The 15986-nt window shown below is 38.4% G+C and overlaps 1 protein-coding gene across 2 annotated transcripts; it reads right to left on the bottom strand.

Annotated features, from left to right (window-relative positions):
- Nucleotides 1–763: 763 nt before the first annotated feature.
- On the bottom strand, nucleotides 764–7932 carry LOC139135488 (ankyrin repeat domain-containing protein 16-like). Of its 2 annotated transcripts, none has more exons than XM_070702887.1 (8): nucleotides 7551–7932; nucleotides 6850–6972; nucleotides 6232–6329; nucleotides 5444–5595; nucleotides 4524–4692; nucleotides 3948–4026; nucleotides 2856–3528; nucleotides 764–2336 (listed from the first exon to the last, which is right to left on the bottom strand). In XM_070702887.1, exons 1-6 carry the CDS (start codon nucleotides 7895–7897, stop codon nucleotides 3974–3976), a joined length of 942 nt encoding a protein of 313 aa, XP_070558988.1. In that variant the 5' UTR covers nucleotides 7898–7932; the 3' UTR covers nucleotides 764–2336; nucleotides 2856–3528; nucleotides 3948–3973. The 2 variants fall into 2 exon arrangements, with proteins under 2 accessions (XP_070558988.1, XP_070558987.1); XM_070702886.1 differs by having other exon boundaries at nucleotides 4531–4692.
- Between the last annotated feature and the right edge of the window lie 8054 nt (nucleotides 7933–15986).

Raw genomic sequence — 15986 nt, 5'->3', positions numbered from 1 at the left:
CCTTTGGTTTTCAAACATGCAAATAAAAATAATATTTTTCATCTGGCTATTACCATCAATTAGGTGTAAAATATCAACTTTTTCAAAGTTCTGCATTAGAACTGCCCACTACATCAATTTCACTTCACAGTTTTTTTATTGTTGTAGGAAAGCCAGGTTTCCTTGTCACAAGTATAGTTTCAATGTGTCGGCCATTCATCTGTCAAGTCACAGCTGATGTCTTCTTGGCTTACATATGTATTAAACTTCAAAGCATGGAGCAGTGGGCATGTTGCCATGCCCCCTGTGGTCAACTTTGAAATAATATTTGTTTTCATTCACTTTGCTATTTGTCTTTCCTTGTGAGCGGTCATGAAACAAAAACTGTTAACCCCAGTGAGACTTTCCTGTTTTAATTGCCATAAAGGGCAGTTAAAATTGAATTCCTTCAATCTTTTCAGCTTTTTCATCGCAGGTTACGACAAAGGCCACAATTTATTGCTAGTTTTTCTCTCAGAAATTCATCTTTTCTCAGTGTACTGATCAACGACACAGATCATAGATAAACGAAGAGAAGTGCATTTTGTCACACAGATATGGACACAGAAAACCACAACACTAGTTTGCACATTGCAGTAAAATTATACAATTGTGTTATGAGAGGACTGCAGATGCATGGATGGAGTATGTGGCAGTGACTGGAGGGTAATATACTTTTTGCCATACATTTGTGGCATTGTATGCTCTACGTACCGGTACGATAGAAACTCTTGCCCAAAATGGCTTACTGGTAATTGTCACAACGCATTTTATTCACTCTATTGATTCTTACTCCAAGTGACTGAATGATTAAAGAGATAAACACACCTACAATACTACTGCTGGTGTATATTCTAACACAGAATTGCTTATTACTATCACTACATTGTCGTACTTCTTGGAGGTTTCTATTCGATGAAAACTTTAATGCAATGATGGACACTAAGTTGCCTGTGTTGCTTTTCAGGAAGTGGCACATGATTTAACTTAAGAAATATTTCCTGTAAAATGTAAAAAATTACATCTTTTTAAACTGAGCAAATAATGTAACCCCCGAGGCCCACAATGGCCAAAAGCAAACTTTATTAGTATTGAGTGTAAAGTTTGCTTGAGTCCATTATGGACCGGGAGGGGGTACATTATTTCGATTTTTTAACAGTTTTGGCAATGCTTATGAATTTGTAGCTGTAGAAAAGAAAATATAAACTGAGTTTTAAGCCAATGAACGTCATCCGGAATGATTGGCCCTGAATCTGTATATATACATATTCCATGCTGCACTGCATATGCATGTACAACACACACAAAATGAGCAGTACATTGTACATTCATGATCCCATTTGGAAATTTGAAACAGACTACTTTTTAAGGAAATGTCTTCCTTTCGTTTTTTAGCATTTTCAAGCATACTGAGTTCTGTTTTGTCTACTTCAATGAAGCCAGCCATGTTGAAAACAATGTGGTAGTGCACACTTTAGAGAATCGAACAGGACTGCTGAGAGAGAAAATGCATCCAAGAGGACTAAAAAATGTTGACAAATTGTTGAGAAAGGTATTCTTAGCCATATTGTGCACCATTATCAAGATTTATTGTTTAACGTATTACCCCATAATTTCCTCTTTTTTCAAATGCTGTCTCTTTTATTCATTTACAAAAAAGTAATCCTTGTATTGTTATGCTCGCTCTGGGGCCACAATGTTGGATAATTGGATACACTGTCAATAATAATCTGGGGAAATGATGTCACAAAAAATTCTCTGGTATCGACAAAGCTTCAATAAAATCCAAGATAAAGAAACATTTTTACAAAAATTGACAATACTTTTTTGCAATGTAAAGCATCCACAAACTGTACATGGGTTTGAAAACATGCAATAAATATGGCCTGATAATATTTTCTCTTTTCGTGTGAATGACTACATATTCGCAAATGATGCATTATAATCAGTTTTGCTAGACTCTCTGCCATTTCTTTAGCAAAGCTAAATCCATTACTTCTTCACTAAGATTTGAGACAACTTTGCAGACTGGATGCTGGGGTCTAATAATGTCTGTTAATATTTTCAATATTTACATCACAGCCGGGCCGCGAACTTAACTTTTTTACCCACTTACCAGCAAGTATCTAGAAATTTTACTTGCCCAATGAGTAAACCTGCTTGTCCCAAATTTTTTTGTCTGTTTACATTTTTTGTTTTGTTTGTATTGATGTTCATGTCAATTGTCACAATCCATAAGTGTGGGTCTCAGTGATCTCTGCCCACTCATCCACCAATATTCCAGTGTAGGGTTGGGGTCACAGAGGTGAAGGGGAGGTCTATAAATAGATATTAGAGAGGTTCGGCTACACGTTTTACGTGAACGTGAACGCATAACGTCACGAATTTCTGCGATGATGTCATCGACTTGTGCGTACGTTCTTCACGTACACGGAGCCGGCGTCGCGTATTTACGTGGAGACAGCTGTTTTCACGTAATTTGTAAACGTGTAATTTATCTCATCTTTAGGTGTCAAAACATGGTAAAAACTGTGAATCATTCATGCAGTTGTTAGTTGGATATATGATAGTGACATCCTCAAAGATATTCATGTATTTTTGTTATTTATGTGCAATTTCTTCGTCGATTTGCGGCATACGGGCAAACCATTGAGCTATCCCTGTAACAGACTACGCGGACCCAAGCCGGGCCGAATCATTTCTTGCGCGTGCCAGAAGAACGGTTGGCGTAATGCGTAGCCAAACGGACTTTTGCACGCGAACGTGTACGCCAACGCCAACGTGGATTCTACGCGTTCACGTTCACGTAAAACGTGTAGCCGAACCTCTCTATTTACATAAGCATATCTAGTATCTTTGGAGTCAGTTGTGACAAGTGCAACTTTTACGTTAATGAGGTTACATTTCCCAAGAGAGGATAAAAACAACAGCTGGATATCACTGTGAATTGCTGAATGTTGACATCTCGCAGATTAGTCGTGAGCTTGTCAGTGTAATCCCCGCTTCAGTGACTTGAAACTCGATAAGAGTGAGCATTGTTCAACAAAATTTTTTGAGTCTGTTATTTCCAAAACATGTAAATTTGATCAAAATCTGTCACTTGCCGGAACGGGAAAGTGCAATTTATTTTCACTTGCCCGATGTCAGGTTTTACTTGCCCCGCGCAAGCGGGCAACCTTTAAGTTCGAGCCCTGTAATGTCAACCGCAACCTTTACAGTAATGATGCATCCTCAAACTCCAGGCAAAGAACCCCCACAACTGGTGATGGAACACAAAATTGCAGTATTGGGGCTTCCAATGGAACAGTTTGTTATTAAGCTGAATCGTACACAGGTAGCATCAAATCAGTACAAATCATTGTGCCATTTCTTCAAACAGTCTACGAATATCCTGTTTTTCAGTCAGCTGACTGGCCTTTGTACCACTTTTATCTTCAAAATCTATGGCTCCATTTGCTAACAAGCATCGAACGCATTCCAAATGGTGCCCTCCAACAGCCATGTGTAAAGCTTTCATTGAAGAAAAAAAATAAAAAAAATAACTTAACCTACACGTATGTGTGAAACACTTTCATAGTTTGTACTAATCTGTAGAGTTTGACATCGCAGTCAAGTTGGCGTGAACATCAAAGAAACTGGACAACATATAGATATACAGTATGTAGCTCACTATACTAAATCTACAGTATGGTATTGGTCGGACAGAAACCCTAAAAGGTCTGTGCCCTTGTGGCTGTATTAACTGTAAACAAAGTAATATTACCAACAAGCCAGTGTTTCAGGATTGAGTCATGCATTTGTAAGATCTAATCTCCATGCATCGGAATCTGAATTCACTATGTTATCACTCCAGCAAATGAAAAATATTCTGTATGTTGATAAATGTGGCATGTGCACATGTATTCCACCTATTTTGGGGGTAAACATACCTGTTCTGCCTTTAAAGTCTGTGATATTAATATCTGCCGAAAGACCTAGAAGACACTGTATTGCACCACACTGGCCCTCCTGTAAGAAATGACATAAATCATGAGAGATGTCGTCAGTTCTGAGTTCGAAAAGACAACTTCATTCTGACTGGGCACAGTAAATGTATTTCCTCATGACTTGCTAGAAAAATCCATTGAAAACTATAACTACAGCAGATACAACAACTTTTTTCTGAAAATTATCATCTTGGCCTTGCCACCTCTTCCCTGTCATACTATCTCTATTCCTGGCCTCACTGGTAACCTGATAAGTTATTGAGGCATCGTAAGTTTGAAGGAATCATGCTTTGGCAATATTATATGCTAGCATGGATACTGAAGCCGAATGGGTTGTCATGGTAGCTACAGCCCCATACTACAAGTTACAAAATGGTTACGTGCAAGATCAAATTTATGAGCAGAAAAGACAGAGTTAATTTCACAAATTTTTTGTCCCAAAAAAGCGTCAGAGCTACTGAACAAATGCAAATCAGCTCTGATACTCATGGGGTCATAGAGGATTTTAAAGGTTATGACCTCTGACCTTGGCAGCTAAGTGTAAGGGTGACAATCCACCAATGGCAGTGACTGAATTCACTGGTGCTCCACATTTCTCTATCAGGAAGTGAATGGAAACTTCACAACCAGCTTGAGCAGCAAGATGAAGAGCTTGTCTTCCAAGTGTATCACTCTTCATGTGATCTGCCTAGTAGAAAATGAACAACATAAGTTCTTAACCTTTCACCTATCAGATTTTGGCATGGCCCAATGTTTTCTATAGAGTCAGTGGACTTACACACGGCAAGATGAGAGGGGGACATGCAGATGGCATGAGATGTGAATGGGTACAAGCAGCAAATCACCCATCTTACGTAAATACTAGCGTATATCATGGAAGAAAAGTTGACCAGTGCATGTATGTCCTGCAAGAAATGATGTGTATGAATACATTCACGTATTGAAGGAGACGGTTTACATGTCATAGCATCTCATAGCCACACAAGCTATTGAACCTCAGCGACTATTCGCGGTACATAATGCTTTAAAGTTCTCACTGAATGATGTGATTGATGGTTTATTGAAAGAATACGTTTAACAGGATTGTCTCTGAGAAGCTTTAGCCTGAACCAGTTTCTTTAAGTGTTTTAATACCACCCTCTAGTACAGTAACTCTTACATACTGTCAAATGCAGGCTAAAGGCGTGGAGTGAATCAGTGTCATGATAAGACAATTTAAACAGGGAATAAAATTATGAAATGTATAGCTCACAACAACTACACCACGAGGTAAGGAAGAGACTGATATTTCATCAAAACCTGATCATCTGTTCATAGTATTTTTCAATAAACTTTCAATGAATATTTATGAATGAAAGATAAAACCTTGCCACTTGACACATGGATGTTGCAAGTAAATTCACCAAGTTGATGACATAACCAAGCACAACTGGTCATACCTTGTGTATGTCTATGAGTGCATCAGCGGTGTCTATAAAACCGGTTCTGATGGCGTCCATCAATGGAGTTGTACCACAGCTATCCACACTGTCAACCTTGTAGGTACACTGCTGAAGAAACAGCTTGACAGCTTCCAAATTACCATGTAGGGCTGTATGTGGAAAAACATGTCAAATGACACAATACGGCGCACCTGAATGAAGTTGTAGCAACAGTAAAATGAGTCTACAAAAAGGAGGCTAATTGTATGATGTCAACATTCACTCAGCAAGCCATGGTTAAAGGTGTGTCTTCACGCATTGAAACTTATTTCAAGAGTGCAGGGATGTTGAATTTAATATATGTACGTTTAGGAAATGTGAGTCAAAGTTTTGTTACAGAAAAGTTGATAATCACACAGTGATTACCGTTACCTACTTTCAGATGATGATGGGCACTATTCTGGCTGGTGATGAACTTCAGTGAAGTCAAAATGTCACATATAAATCAATGTCAAGTTGTATACTTGAAAACATGAAGAGAATTATTTTGAACATATTTTGCTAATGTAAGACACTGGAAAGTGACATGAGTCAGTGGTCCATTCCTACCATGGAGATTCAAGTTTTCCAATAATCAAGATGTTAATTGATTTGAATTAGACATATTCAGACTTCCATAAAATGCCAACCTCGGAAAGCTCTTATGATGTACAATCCAAAACATGTGGATACAATTCTATTCACGACTTGAAATCCATCAGTCTATATTTGGCAACTACGTACACAGAGGACAAATGTTATCTCACCAGCAGTATGGAGAGGGGTTCTTCCATTTTTGCTGACAGTATCCCAGATGTCGTTATTGCAATCAAGTATATACTTTAAAATGTCTGTATGTCCTTCCCTGTAAGTGTAAGTGCAAATAAAATACAAACAGCACCGTTAGTATCATTTTTGCGCATTTGTTTTTAACTCAGGCTAGGTCTTGTTCAAGTACATGTGAATCAGACACTCATAGTAAACATTTTGTATCCTTTAACATTATATAAACACACATCAACTTGATCTGCAGTAGTAACCCGTGAATACATGTAGTTACTTTGACAGTTTTCACACATACCACTGAAGCTATGAAAACATTGCTGATATAGTTGATTTCACATGGGGGAGGGGGTTGACTGTAAAAAGAGCCATGTACTATGATATAATGCCTTCATTTTGGTGTGGACTCCATCCAAACGTGATCCATCATGAAGTTGACTTGATGATGATGTCTATTTCTCATTGTGAGTTTGATACACTAATAATAGATTGACCTCTGACCCCTCCCCTATGTACAGAATGTACATGGTACAGGTATCAGTTTGCATGGTCCAAGGTTCATAACTAGGTCCATCATATCAGATTCTGAAAATGCTACTCACCTTGCAGCAATATGGAAGCAGTTCCATCCATCTTTGTTCCGTAATCTTAGATCAGCACCATGGTTAACAAGTTCTTGAATGACACGCAGGTTGCTTTTCGTACATGCCAACATCAATGGGGTCCTGTGTGGTAGGCGTGCAAAGAGCAAAACATGAGATAAGCACTTCAATTTAGAAAATTAAATACGTAAACATTGCAAATACAGTAGAACGGCAGTCCGAATTTGGACTGCAAATGCTGTCTCGATCTCTCTCTATCTTTCCCTCATCATGTTTATCCTGGCCATGCTGTGGATGCTTAGCTCAGGTATGCTACCCACCACTTTGGAAGATGGGGGATTTACCTCACATCAGGTAATAAAGATGGCAAACAAACATGGAGAAAAACAATAACAAACCAATAGTCACCTTTTAATTTTTGGCTTGCCTTTCGAGAGCCCCTTTTCATAACATCTCATTGTATTTTCCCAGAACTTGCTTTGGCCAAGTTTTTAGGACGATCAACACATATTTTTACTGATGTTTGAATGTGGTGTCCACTGGTAGCCCTGCTTACGATGCTGTGTGTTCAAGGCCTTATATGTGGTGCGAGGCCGTACAGCGCCGTGAACACACACCATCGTACGCAAGGCTTGTCCACTGTAGCTGTTGACAGTGGAGTGCTGTGCTATCGTATGTGTGATTTATAATAGAATGCATACCAATCTGCCCGTTTCAATGGATCTACATTGGCTTTAACAGAAAGCAGGTACTTTACGCAATCGTCTTGTCCTGAAATCGCAGCTTCGTGCAGCGCCCGTTTGCCGTCGAGGTTCTCCATTTCAAAAGAAGCGCCGAAAGAGTTCAGAACTGTCAAGATACTGACATGGCCATGTCTTGCAGCTAAATGAGCAGCTGTATCTCCGGACTTTTTATGAAAGCTTGTTAAACATTCTTTAACAGATACACTGCTGTCTAAGATGTTCGTTACAGTTTCAGCATCTCCTTGTTGAGCTGCTCTCAGTAGTTTTTCGTTCATTTTGACCTCTGAAGGTCGCGAAGGACACATCTCATCCGCCAGGTCGCCGCCATTGCAATCCCATGATTCTTGTGATTGCGACATTACGTCACGAGCTTCAGTACTTTTTACTTTGAGCAAGATTTGCAAGCGATACAGTTATGAAACTACTAGATTAACCGGAAAAACTAAAAATAGATGAAAAAGCATCGATATATTTCGTTTGCGATACAACATATCACAACATAAAATATTTCGATTCCCCATTATTTTTTCATTTTCAGATTGTATTGTTTAGTATGTCGTCACTTCAGTTACTGTCACTAGCAATGCGCAGTGCCAGAGATAGCTCTGACTCAGATGCAGTTAAAGAAATCTAAGTGTGGATCATTGCACATAACATTGAACTATACTTATGCACAAGATCAGGCCGGTGAGCAACATTTGGAAGACCAGGAGTTATCAATAAATATATAAACTTATTGGACACAGGGGAAAATTTGTATATCAATGTTCACAAATAATAGTGTGACTTTGGTACACAAAAAAGTGCATTTTCTTGCATGTTTGTACAGTTTACTTCTATTCCTATATCGCTACCTGTGTTTGTCATTTTGCAAAGAATAGAGAATATTTTTGCATGAGTTCCGGTTTATTAGAACAATTAAAAATTAAAGATAAAGATGTGGTCACCATGCTTGGTTTTCTAAAAAAACTGACGATGAAAAGTCACGTGCGGTTTTTACGCGAAAGCCACTTAAAATCAATAAGACTTATATTTAACTATATAAGTTCATGCATTGAATGAAATGTTCACATTCTCATCGTACAATAACAAAAATTGAACACTAAAGATTCATAATTTGATGAAAAAATGTGTGAATAAAAGGAATTATTTACTTTTTAGTACAAAATTTACCATAAGGGGCCTGATTCAATCCGTGATATTTCACGGCCAAACGATTTGAAACATTAAATCTGCCTATATCGTCATATCGCAAAATGTCACGGATTTACAACACCCACAATTTCAAGAATTGAAAGTTTTATTTGATGGAACATTACAATCTTCCAGTATATTGTCAATTTTGTAAAACTTTTATAAGTAGCATCTAGGTCATGTACCTTAAAAAATTGGGGGGGGGGGGGGTTCGGTCACCATGCTCAGTTTTTCACTACTTTGCAAAATGCATGCTCTCTCATGATTGTCCTTAGGGTGCTCTTCAATGGTTACCATTGACCTGGCCAGATTTGGATTAACTCAAGTCGGCTTAGACTAATATATCCAAAATCCACTGGTGCTTCAATTTAATTAAGAACTTGCATTAGGAAGACAGCTCAGTAAACTGTAGGTCTGCGTGGCAGGACTGTTTGTTACCGGCGTTATACCGCACACAGCCCTGCCACGCAGAGCTAAATAAATATCTGATAACATTTCTACAACGACTACAGAATACTCGTACATACCGTATACGTCATAAAAAGGTAGTGTCAAACATCTTCGCGCAGAACTGCCCAATAAGCTTACATGTTTATGTTTTTCTGCGCAAACATCAGATGTTTATATTTTCCTTTTCTGTAACTGTAACTGTCGTCTCTCGCTGTTGCTTGCGTATGGTAGCTACCGCACTTGTTATTCTTCTCTGAGCCTTTTGCTTTGCTCCGGTAATTATAAGAGCTTACCTTGTACAAGAAATGTTGCTAGGCTTTTTCCAGACACTTTGGTAGAATTCTTTCACTGAAAGTGCCGCATGGTAAAGTTAAAAATTAATATTCAGAAAATCACAATTTAGCCCATTGCAAGTCCACTGGCTATAAAAGAGTGGAAGTGAGGAACGATAATCTGTAAATTTGGGTTTGTATTTAAACTCTAATTTATGACTGTCCACATGAAGGTCAGGATTTGTCAGGTGTAATCCCTTCTTGTGAATACTTTGCTGTCCGTTTTCCCTTATCATAAATAATTTTCGGTATCTTCAGTGTCTTCGTTAAGGTAGTATGCACCTCGAAAGTGAAAGACTTAAACTTTTGCTCTAACTTTCCTCAAGGGATCTTTCAATCATTCTCTTTCAAAATCAAGAATAAAAATAGGGGGTCACCGTGCAAATTTTGGTAATAGAGAAACAAATAACCCAAGATTTACCGATATTAGAAATTCAAAATGGCCGCCATCTAGGGCCTATGTGTTAACTCTCTGTTTCGAATATCGAAAAACTAAGCCGGTGAAAAGTTTTCCTTCACCAAGAGCTTTAAAATGAATCCCCACATGTGGTATATCAGAAGAGAATTGTAAAAGTTTGAGAGTCCGAATGTCTGTCCCCGAGGTGCGTTCTATACCTTAAATCATGCTAAAGCTCTGTAATGCGCATGCCTTTGTCTGTCTGCACCAGAACCCGAGAATGGTCGAGCAAGCATCAGTTGGACCTCCTGCAAACGAGGTTGCATTCAGCACTGCTGCCTAAAACTGTCGCACCAACTCCTTGAGAAAATCTTTGGCAGCAACGGCTCAAGTAACCGCGTCTGCCAATTGAAGAGTCAAGTCTAGGGATGATTATCCTTGGTTTCCATGGTTTCCTGTTTTGAGCATTTTTCATAAACCATAGAATAGAAGTCAATCGAGCTAAGTCTGTCCCACCACAAATAAATTGTGTTTAATTTTGTTAAAACTTTGCAGACAAAATAGACTCGTTTACATTAAATATACATACAGAATAGGACAGAGGACGTCGACTGTGTTTTTGATCAACACTAATCTACAAAATTGCACAACATTGCATAAAAGCTATTTAAATATTTGCCCCCTTCATGTATCTACTGCCAAACAACATTCCTCCATGGAAATGATACAACTTTCTATCTCTTTTAACTGGCTCCCGAAGGTCATAATTATTCATTTTCGCTGTGAAAACCTTATGCACCGGAAATAAATCATGATTTATACATTTAAATATCCACATCTCCTTGAAGTTTTGCATCAGCTTTGTCCATTCAAGCGTCATTCTTTGGTTTACGACACATGGAAGACGATAGATAGCCTTTTGTAACGAAACACTCCTACTGCCATTGAATTTGATACCGAAAAGTCCGGGTTCTGTCTTATTGCTTAACCGAAATTGTCCGATCGATATTAGACTCTTACACAGCATCTGGCTATAGCTACATAGCCCATAGTCTTCGACCCAGTCTGATGTGCCATTTAAGGTCTGGCCAAGCCTACCCAAAGGTCACTGCCTTGCTTGCCGTCAACGCCATCTTTAAGTGGGCTAGCTTTAATTAGGTAGTATGCGCCTCGGGAACAGATATTCGGACTCTCAAATTTTTCCAATACTTTTCTGGTGTACCGCTTTTGGGTGCTAATTCTAAAGCTCTCGGAGGAAATTTCACCGTTTTACATTTTTGAAATCGAAAATTTTACTTTTCGTGACAGGGATGGCGGCCATTTTGAATTTTAAATGTTGGCAAATGTTAGGTAATTTTTTTCTCTATTTCCAAACCTTTCAGCGTAACCCCTGATTTTTGATTTTTGATTTCATAAGAGAATCGTTGAAAGTTTCACTGTGGAAAGTTTGAGCAATACTTTAAGTCTTTCACTTCAGAGGCGCTTGCTATATTACCATCGACAATTATCTTCCGTCGGGGAATCACCATGCGAGAGGATGTCGGGATACAGAAACAGCGTAGAGACTCCAAGTCTTCAAAGATAACACCGTTTATTTATTATAAATGGATGTTACATATTGCTAGATAGTTCCTTCTTTCAAGATGTCCCTTCTTCTTTGCTGGTGATCGTAAAGACACCTCCTATATGGAATCCATACAGTGGTTGTTTACACACAAATGAATGCTAACTCGTCATGTCGTCCACTTTGCATGTGGCCATCATACATGATCAGACCCTCTTACACTGTTATGTCAATATTATTTCCATTTTATGGCCTTTTTATGGTGTTGTCTTGGGAGTTCTAGACATGTTGGCAAATCGCGAAAAGTGAAAAGTCTAGATACTTTGCCAACGGGACATCAGAGTGGATGACCTCCGAAACAGCTACCTTAATATCAGGGTTGAAGAGAGGGCCGTATTGAGTTGCCGACGAACGCTTTGAGAGAGTCTAGATTGATATAAGCTTAAGATACAGTGTGTGGCCATGTCTCACAGTTTCAATACTGATGTGGTGATAAATGGCAAGTAACAGACCATAGTGATTTATTTTGTATCAAAAGCAACAGGAACCCCTTCATTGGTGTATTTTAGTAATAATTGATCATTGACTTCCCTGTGGAGGAGACCTAAAATAGATCACTGATATTCCTGGAGTAAAACTTACTGACAAAACCACATTGTCATTTTACAGATTACGCAAATGTGCGGGAATAGAGCATCTTTTGAATGAAAAATGAAGATACATTTCCGCCAGTGTGTAAAAAAAACCCATCTTTTGTTAATTTGAGAAATCCCATGGACTGCGTGATCATGGTTGAATACAAATTTCAATACAAATGTCTTTTAGAAAGTTGTTGTTAATGTTTGCAGAAAGACTGGAGACGGAAATCTAAGTTATCCATATAATGCAGAGGAACTAAGAGATTGTAGAAGTATAACAGTTTTACCTCAAGAGGTTCATTTGAGATCGACGACGGAAATCTTACCAGGGGCGATATTTATCTACAGAGGGTTGCAGGCGGTGGGCACTGTCGAACTTTATTGAACATTAATCTCTATATCGTGTTTCATGGATGTTTATTTCAAGATCAAGTTTTGTTTATAACTCATGACAATGTGTCAGGTGAAAAGTCACCCGTTCATGTTGGTTTAGCGAGTAATTTTTTGATGAACTAATATAATATTCCCTTGAACAGGAAAGTATAATTTTAGCTCCGCAGTCAGCGAAGCCGAGCTTATCAAATAGGCGCTGATTTCCGTCGTCGTCGTCCGTCGTCCGTCAACAGTTGTCTCCTCCTCTGAAAACGGCAAGTACGATTGCCTCGAAATTTGATCTGCAGCTCACTTGGGGTGGCTTAATACGTTTGTTCAAATTGTGGTCGAATTGGCATATTTTTATTTTGGGGCATTTTTGCTGTATTTGGTCAAACAGTCTTTTTCTTGAAATCTGCATGTCTGATTGCTTTGAAATTTGATATGCAGTTCACTTGAGGTGACCTCAGGCGTGTTCAAATTGTGGTGAAATTCGTATATCTGTATTTTAAGGAAATTTTTGTTATTTTTAGTCAAAAAATCTTTAAAATTCTCTTCTTTGAAATTGCAGGTCAGATAGTTTTGATATTTGGGATGTAAGTCCCTAGGGATGATCTATTTCAGAGTAGTCCAAATTGTGCAGAAATATGCAAATTTGTATTTTGAAATTGATTACACCAAACCGCTTGTTTGATAGCTTTGATATTTGGTATATAGATTAATAGGGATGATGAAAATGTGATATATTCAAATTATGATGAAACCTACAATTTTGTATTTTGGGGACAACTTTTTCAATTTTTGGTTAAATACTTTGTTTCTCAAAAACTGCTCGTCTGATATCTTTGACATTTAGTATACAGGTTTCTAGGAGTTATCTTATTTATGATGTATTGACATAGTGGTGGAATCTGCAATTTTGTATTTTGGGGGCAATTTTTGCCATTTTGGTGAAAAATATGTTTCTCAAAAACTGCTCGTCTGATAGCTTTGATATTTGGTATACAGCTTCCTATAAAGGTTATATAGAAATATATTGAAATTATGATGAAATCTGCATTTTTTTTCGGGGGGGGGGTGCGTTTGCTATTTTTGGTCAAAAATGAATTTCTCTATTATAAATATTCTAATTGCTTTGCTTGACATGTTCTTAGGCAAGATCTTAGTGTGATATCTTTAAGTTATGATGAAATCTTCAATTGTGTATTTTTGCAGCTATTTTCGTGCAATTTTTTGTCAGGCCACTGAAATGAGCTATCAAAGATTTCCGCCTTCTTCCTCAACACTATATATGTGTCACAGATAGTTATTCTTTACATAACACAGTTTTGACCTTGGTGACGTAACAATAAAACCGGACAAAATAGATGGGTTGGTGTCTATGGTTTTAACTTGAGAACGGCAAATATTGTTATCCATCACTCGGGGATACTGCTTGTCTTGCGTAGATCATGTGCATGGTATGTAGCGTGTACATTCTGGTCTGTCTTTACACATATTTCTTCTTGTCTGTGGTCTAAAGTTTACCTACGCCAATTCCGAGTGGCAATGCTACCCTACCTACTACAGACGATATGCTTATGACAAAGTCCTAGGCGCTCCCATGGTTCATGTATCGGGGTTAATTGGTGCAAAGGAAGAGAGATCGAGCGATACTGCATAGGATTGAAAGTTGAAAGGAATAAGCAAATCATAAACTTGAATATCGATGCAGCCCTTGAAGTAATCATGGGAGCTATTTACATATCAAAATTAATTATTCATCGCTGTAGCATGAGGTTTTGCCCATTGAGTTAATCATGATCTCGCAAACTCATTTCAGAAAGAAACTAATGATAGAATAAACTATAATCATTGTTGTTAATTGATCTTCTGGCCCATCTAGTCTCTTGTCGATGATCATAATCGTTTTGTCGTTCTTTATCAGCTTGATCACCTTCGTCTGCCGATGTACGCTATGTCCAAATTCGATTAAAATTCATTGTCTGCCATTTTATTTGCCTATAAAATCGTGAAAGGGTTACCACCTTAACAGTGGCAGTATTTCAAAATAAAGAGTCAAATTATTTGTATTTTGTAATTTTCCCCTGTAACATTCGCGAGGATGCTAAGAGCACAAATTTACAACGTGATTATCAAACTCAGTTGTTGTGAAGGGTTAAAGTGTACATGTATTTTCTCTGAGTAAGTTTGCATCTAACAGCATGGTATAAGCACGGAGCGAAATTTTCAGCAAACTAAGCAGATATTAGAGGGAAACAGTCGTCAGGACTGCGCCTGTGCGAGTTTCTTGTTTACGTATACAAACAATGTATTACGTGCACGATATCAAGATGCACCTCATCATCATAGCTGCAACATTTAAATTATAATATGTTGATTACGACGGACATGTTTTAACTTTCATCAATCACCATTGTGCCTTGGATACAGTGTTGCCATTGGTTGTATGGGTCCCATACGACCTTTGAGCGCAGTTCCGACGACTGTATCCCTTTAATTAGATAATTGTTGAGAAGCGTATGGTATTTGCATCTGCAAGTGTTCTTTCACTTTTCATCCTTTTTCAGACCGATGACTAACGAATCCTTGCCTAAGACACGTCTTGTGAGGTACGAGGAAAGTCATTTCTCGTGTGAGAAAAATACCTCGCGAGATGTTAACCCTAGAACCATTCATACTTTCGAGGTAGCCTTGTATTTATTGTATACCCTACGGCGATTTGTTCCCGATGGAAAATGATAGTTTCTCAAAAGAAATCATTTTCACGGCCCTGTGAGAGGGAAAATTGAATATATAAAGTGTCAGGGGACGATGTTGGAACTTTGGAAGTCGCTGCCTTAAACCAAAGTAACACAATACCCCTGTTTACATTTTTTCACTGAGGACCGCAGAGTCTAGGGATTTTTCGTAAGTGATCCAGCAGACGCCGCTTATCGAGGCGGAAAGTAGGATAGGCAAATTTGTATCGAAGTAGGAGACTTACGACGGGCAAACTGCCAATCGCGCACTGAAATTTTAAATCTGCAATCAACTCGGAATGCAAGTGATCTGAGTTAGTCTCCGAAGCGGCAGCACTTGTGAAATTATGACACAGTTCTAAAATAGATTTGGGACATAAAAGGAAGGAGATAATAAACATGCGTTGAGTACTACTTTCCCGCGATATCAAGAGAAGTAAGGGTCAACTGGGGACACCATATGCTCTCCATCATCCTTCCTCTATGGGTATTCTGGACAAACGTACTACCGTAAAACCCCCTTTTTATTGCACAGGGCTCATCTTCTCATACTCGAGGATTCAATCAACAATAATGGAGAGTAAAAAAGCGTATTGTCAGTTTTTGAATCATAGTAAGGGGCTTTTCGTCACTTTTCCTGTATCTTAGGTTTGACTCCTAGTGATACGCTAGGCGAAGTGACACGAGGGAATACAGTGCTTCGACT

This window comes from Ptychodera flava, chromosome 6 (assembly GCF_041260155.1).
Source record: "Ptychodera flava strain L36383 chromosome 6, AS_Pfla_20210202, whole genome shotgun sequence".
NCBI classification, from domain to species: Eukaryota; Metazoa; Hemichordata; class Enteropneusta; family Ptychoderidae; genus Ptychodera; species Ptychodera flava.
Note: the sequence above shows the minus strand (reverse complement) of the source record. Positions and strands in the feature narration are given on the sequence as shown.

Coding starts and splice junctions, on each gene's coding strand:
- LOC139135488 (XM_070702886.1), bottom strand. CDS start 7,897: ATGTGTCCTTCGCGACCTTCAGAGGTCAAAATGAACGAAAAACTACTG. Junction 6,973..7,550: donor CCATTGAAACGGGCAGATTG/GTATGCATTCTA, acceptor CCTACCACACAG/GACCCCATTGATGTTGGCAT. Junction 3,529..3,947: donor AGACTTTAAAGGCAGAACAG/GTATGTTTACCC, acceptor CTTCAATGAAAG/CTTTACACATGGCTGTTGGA.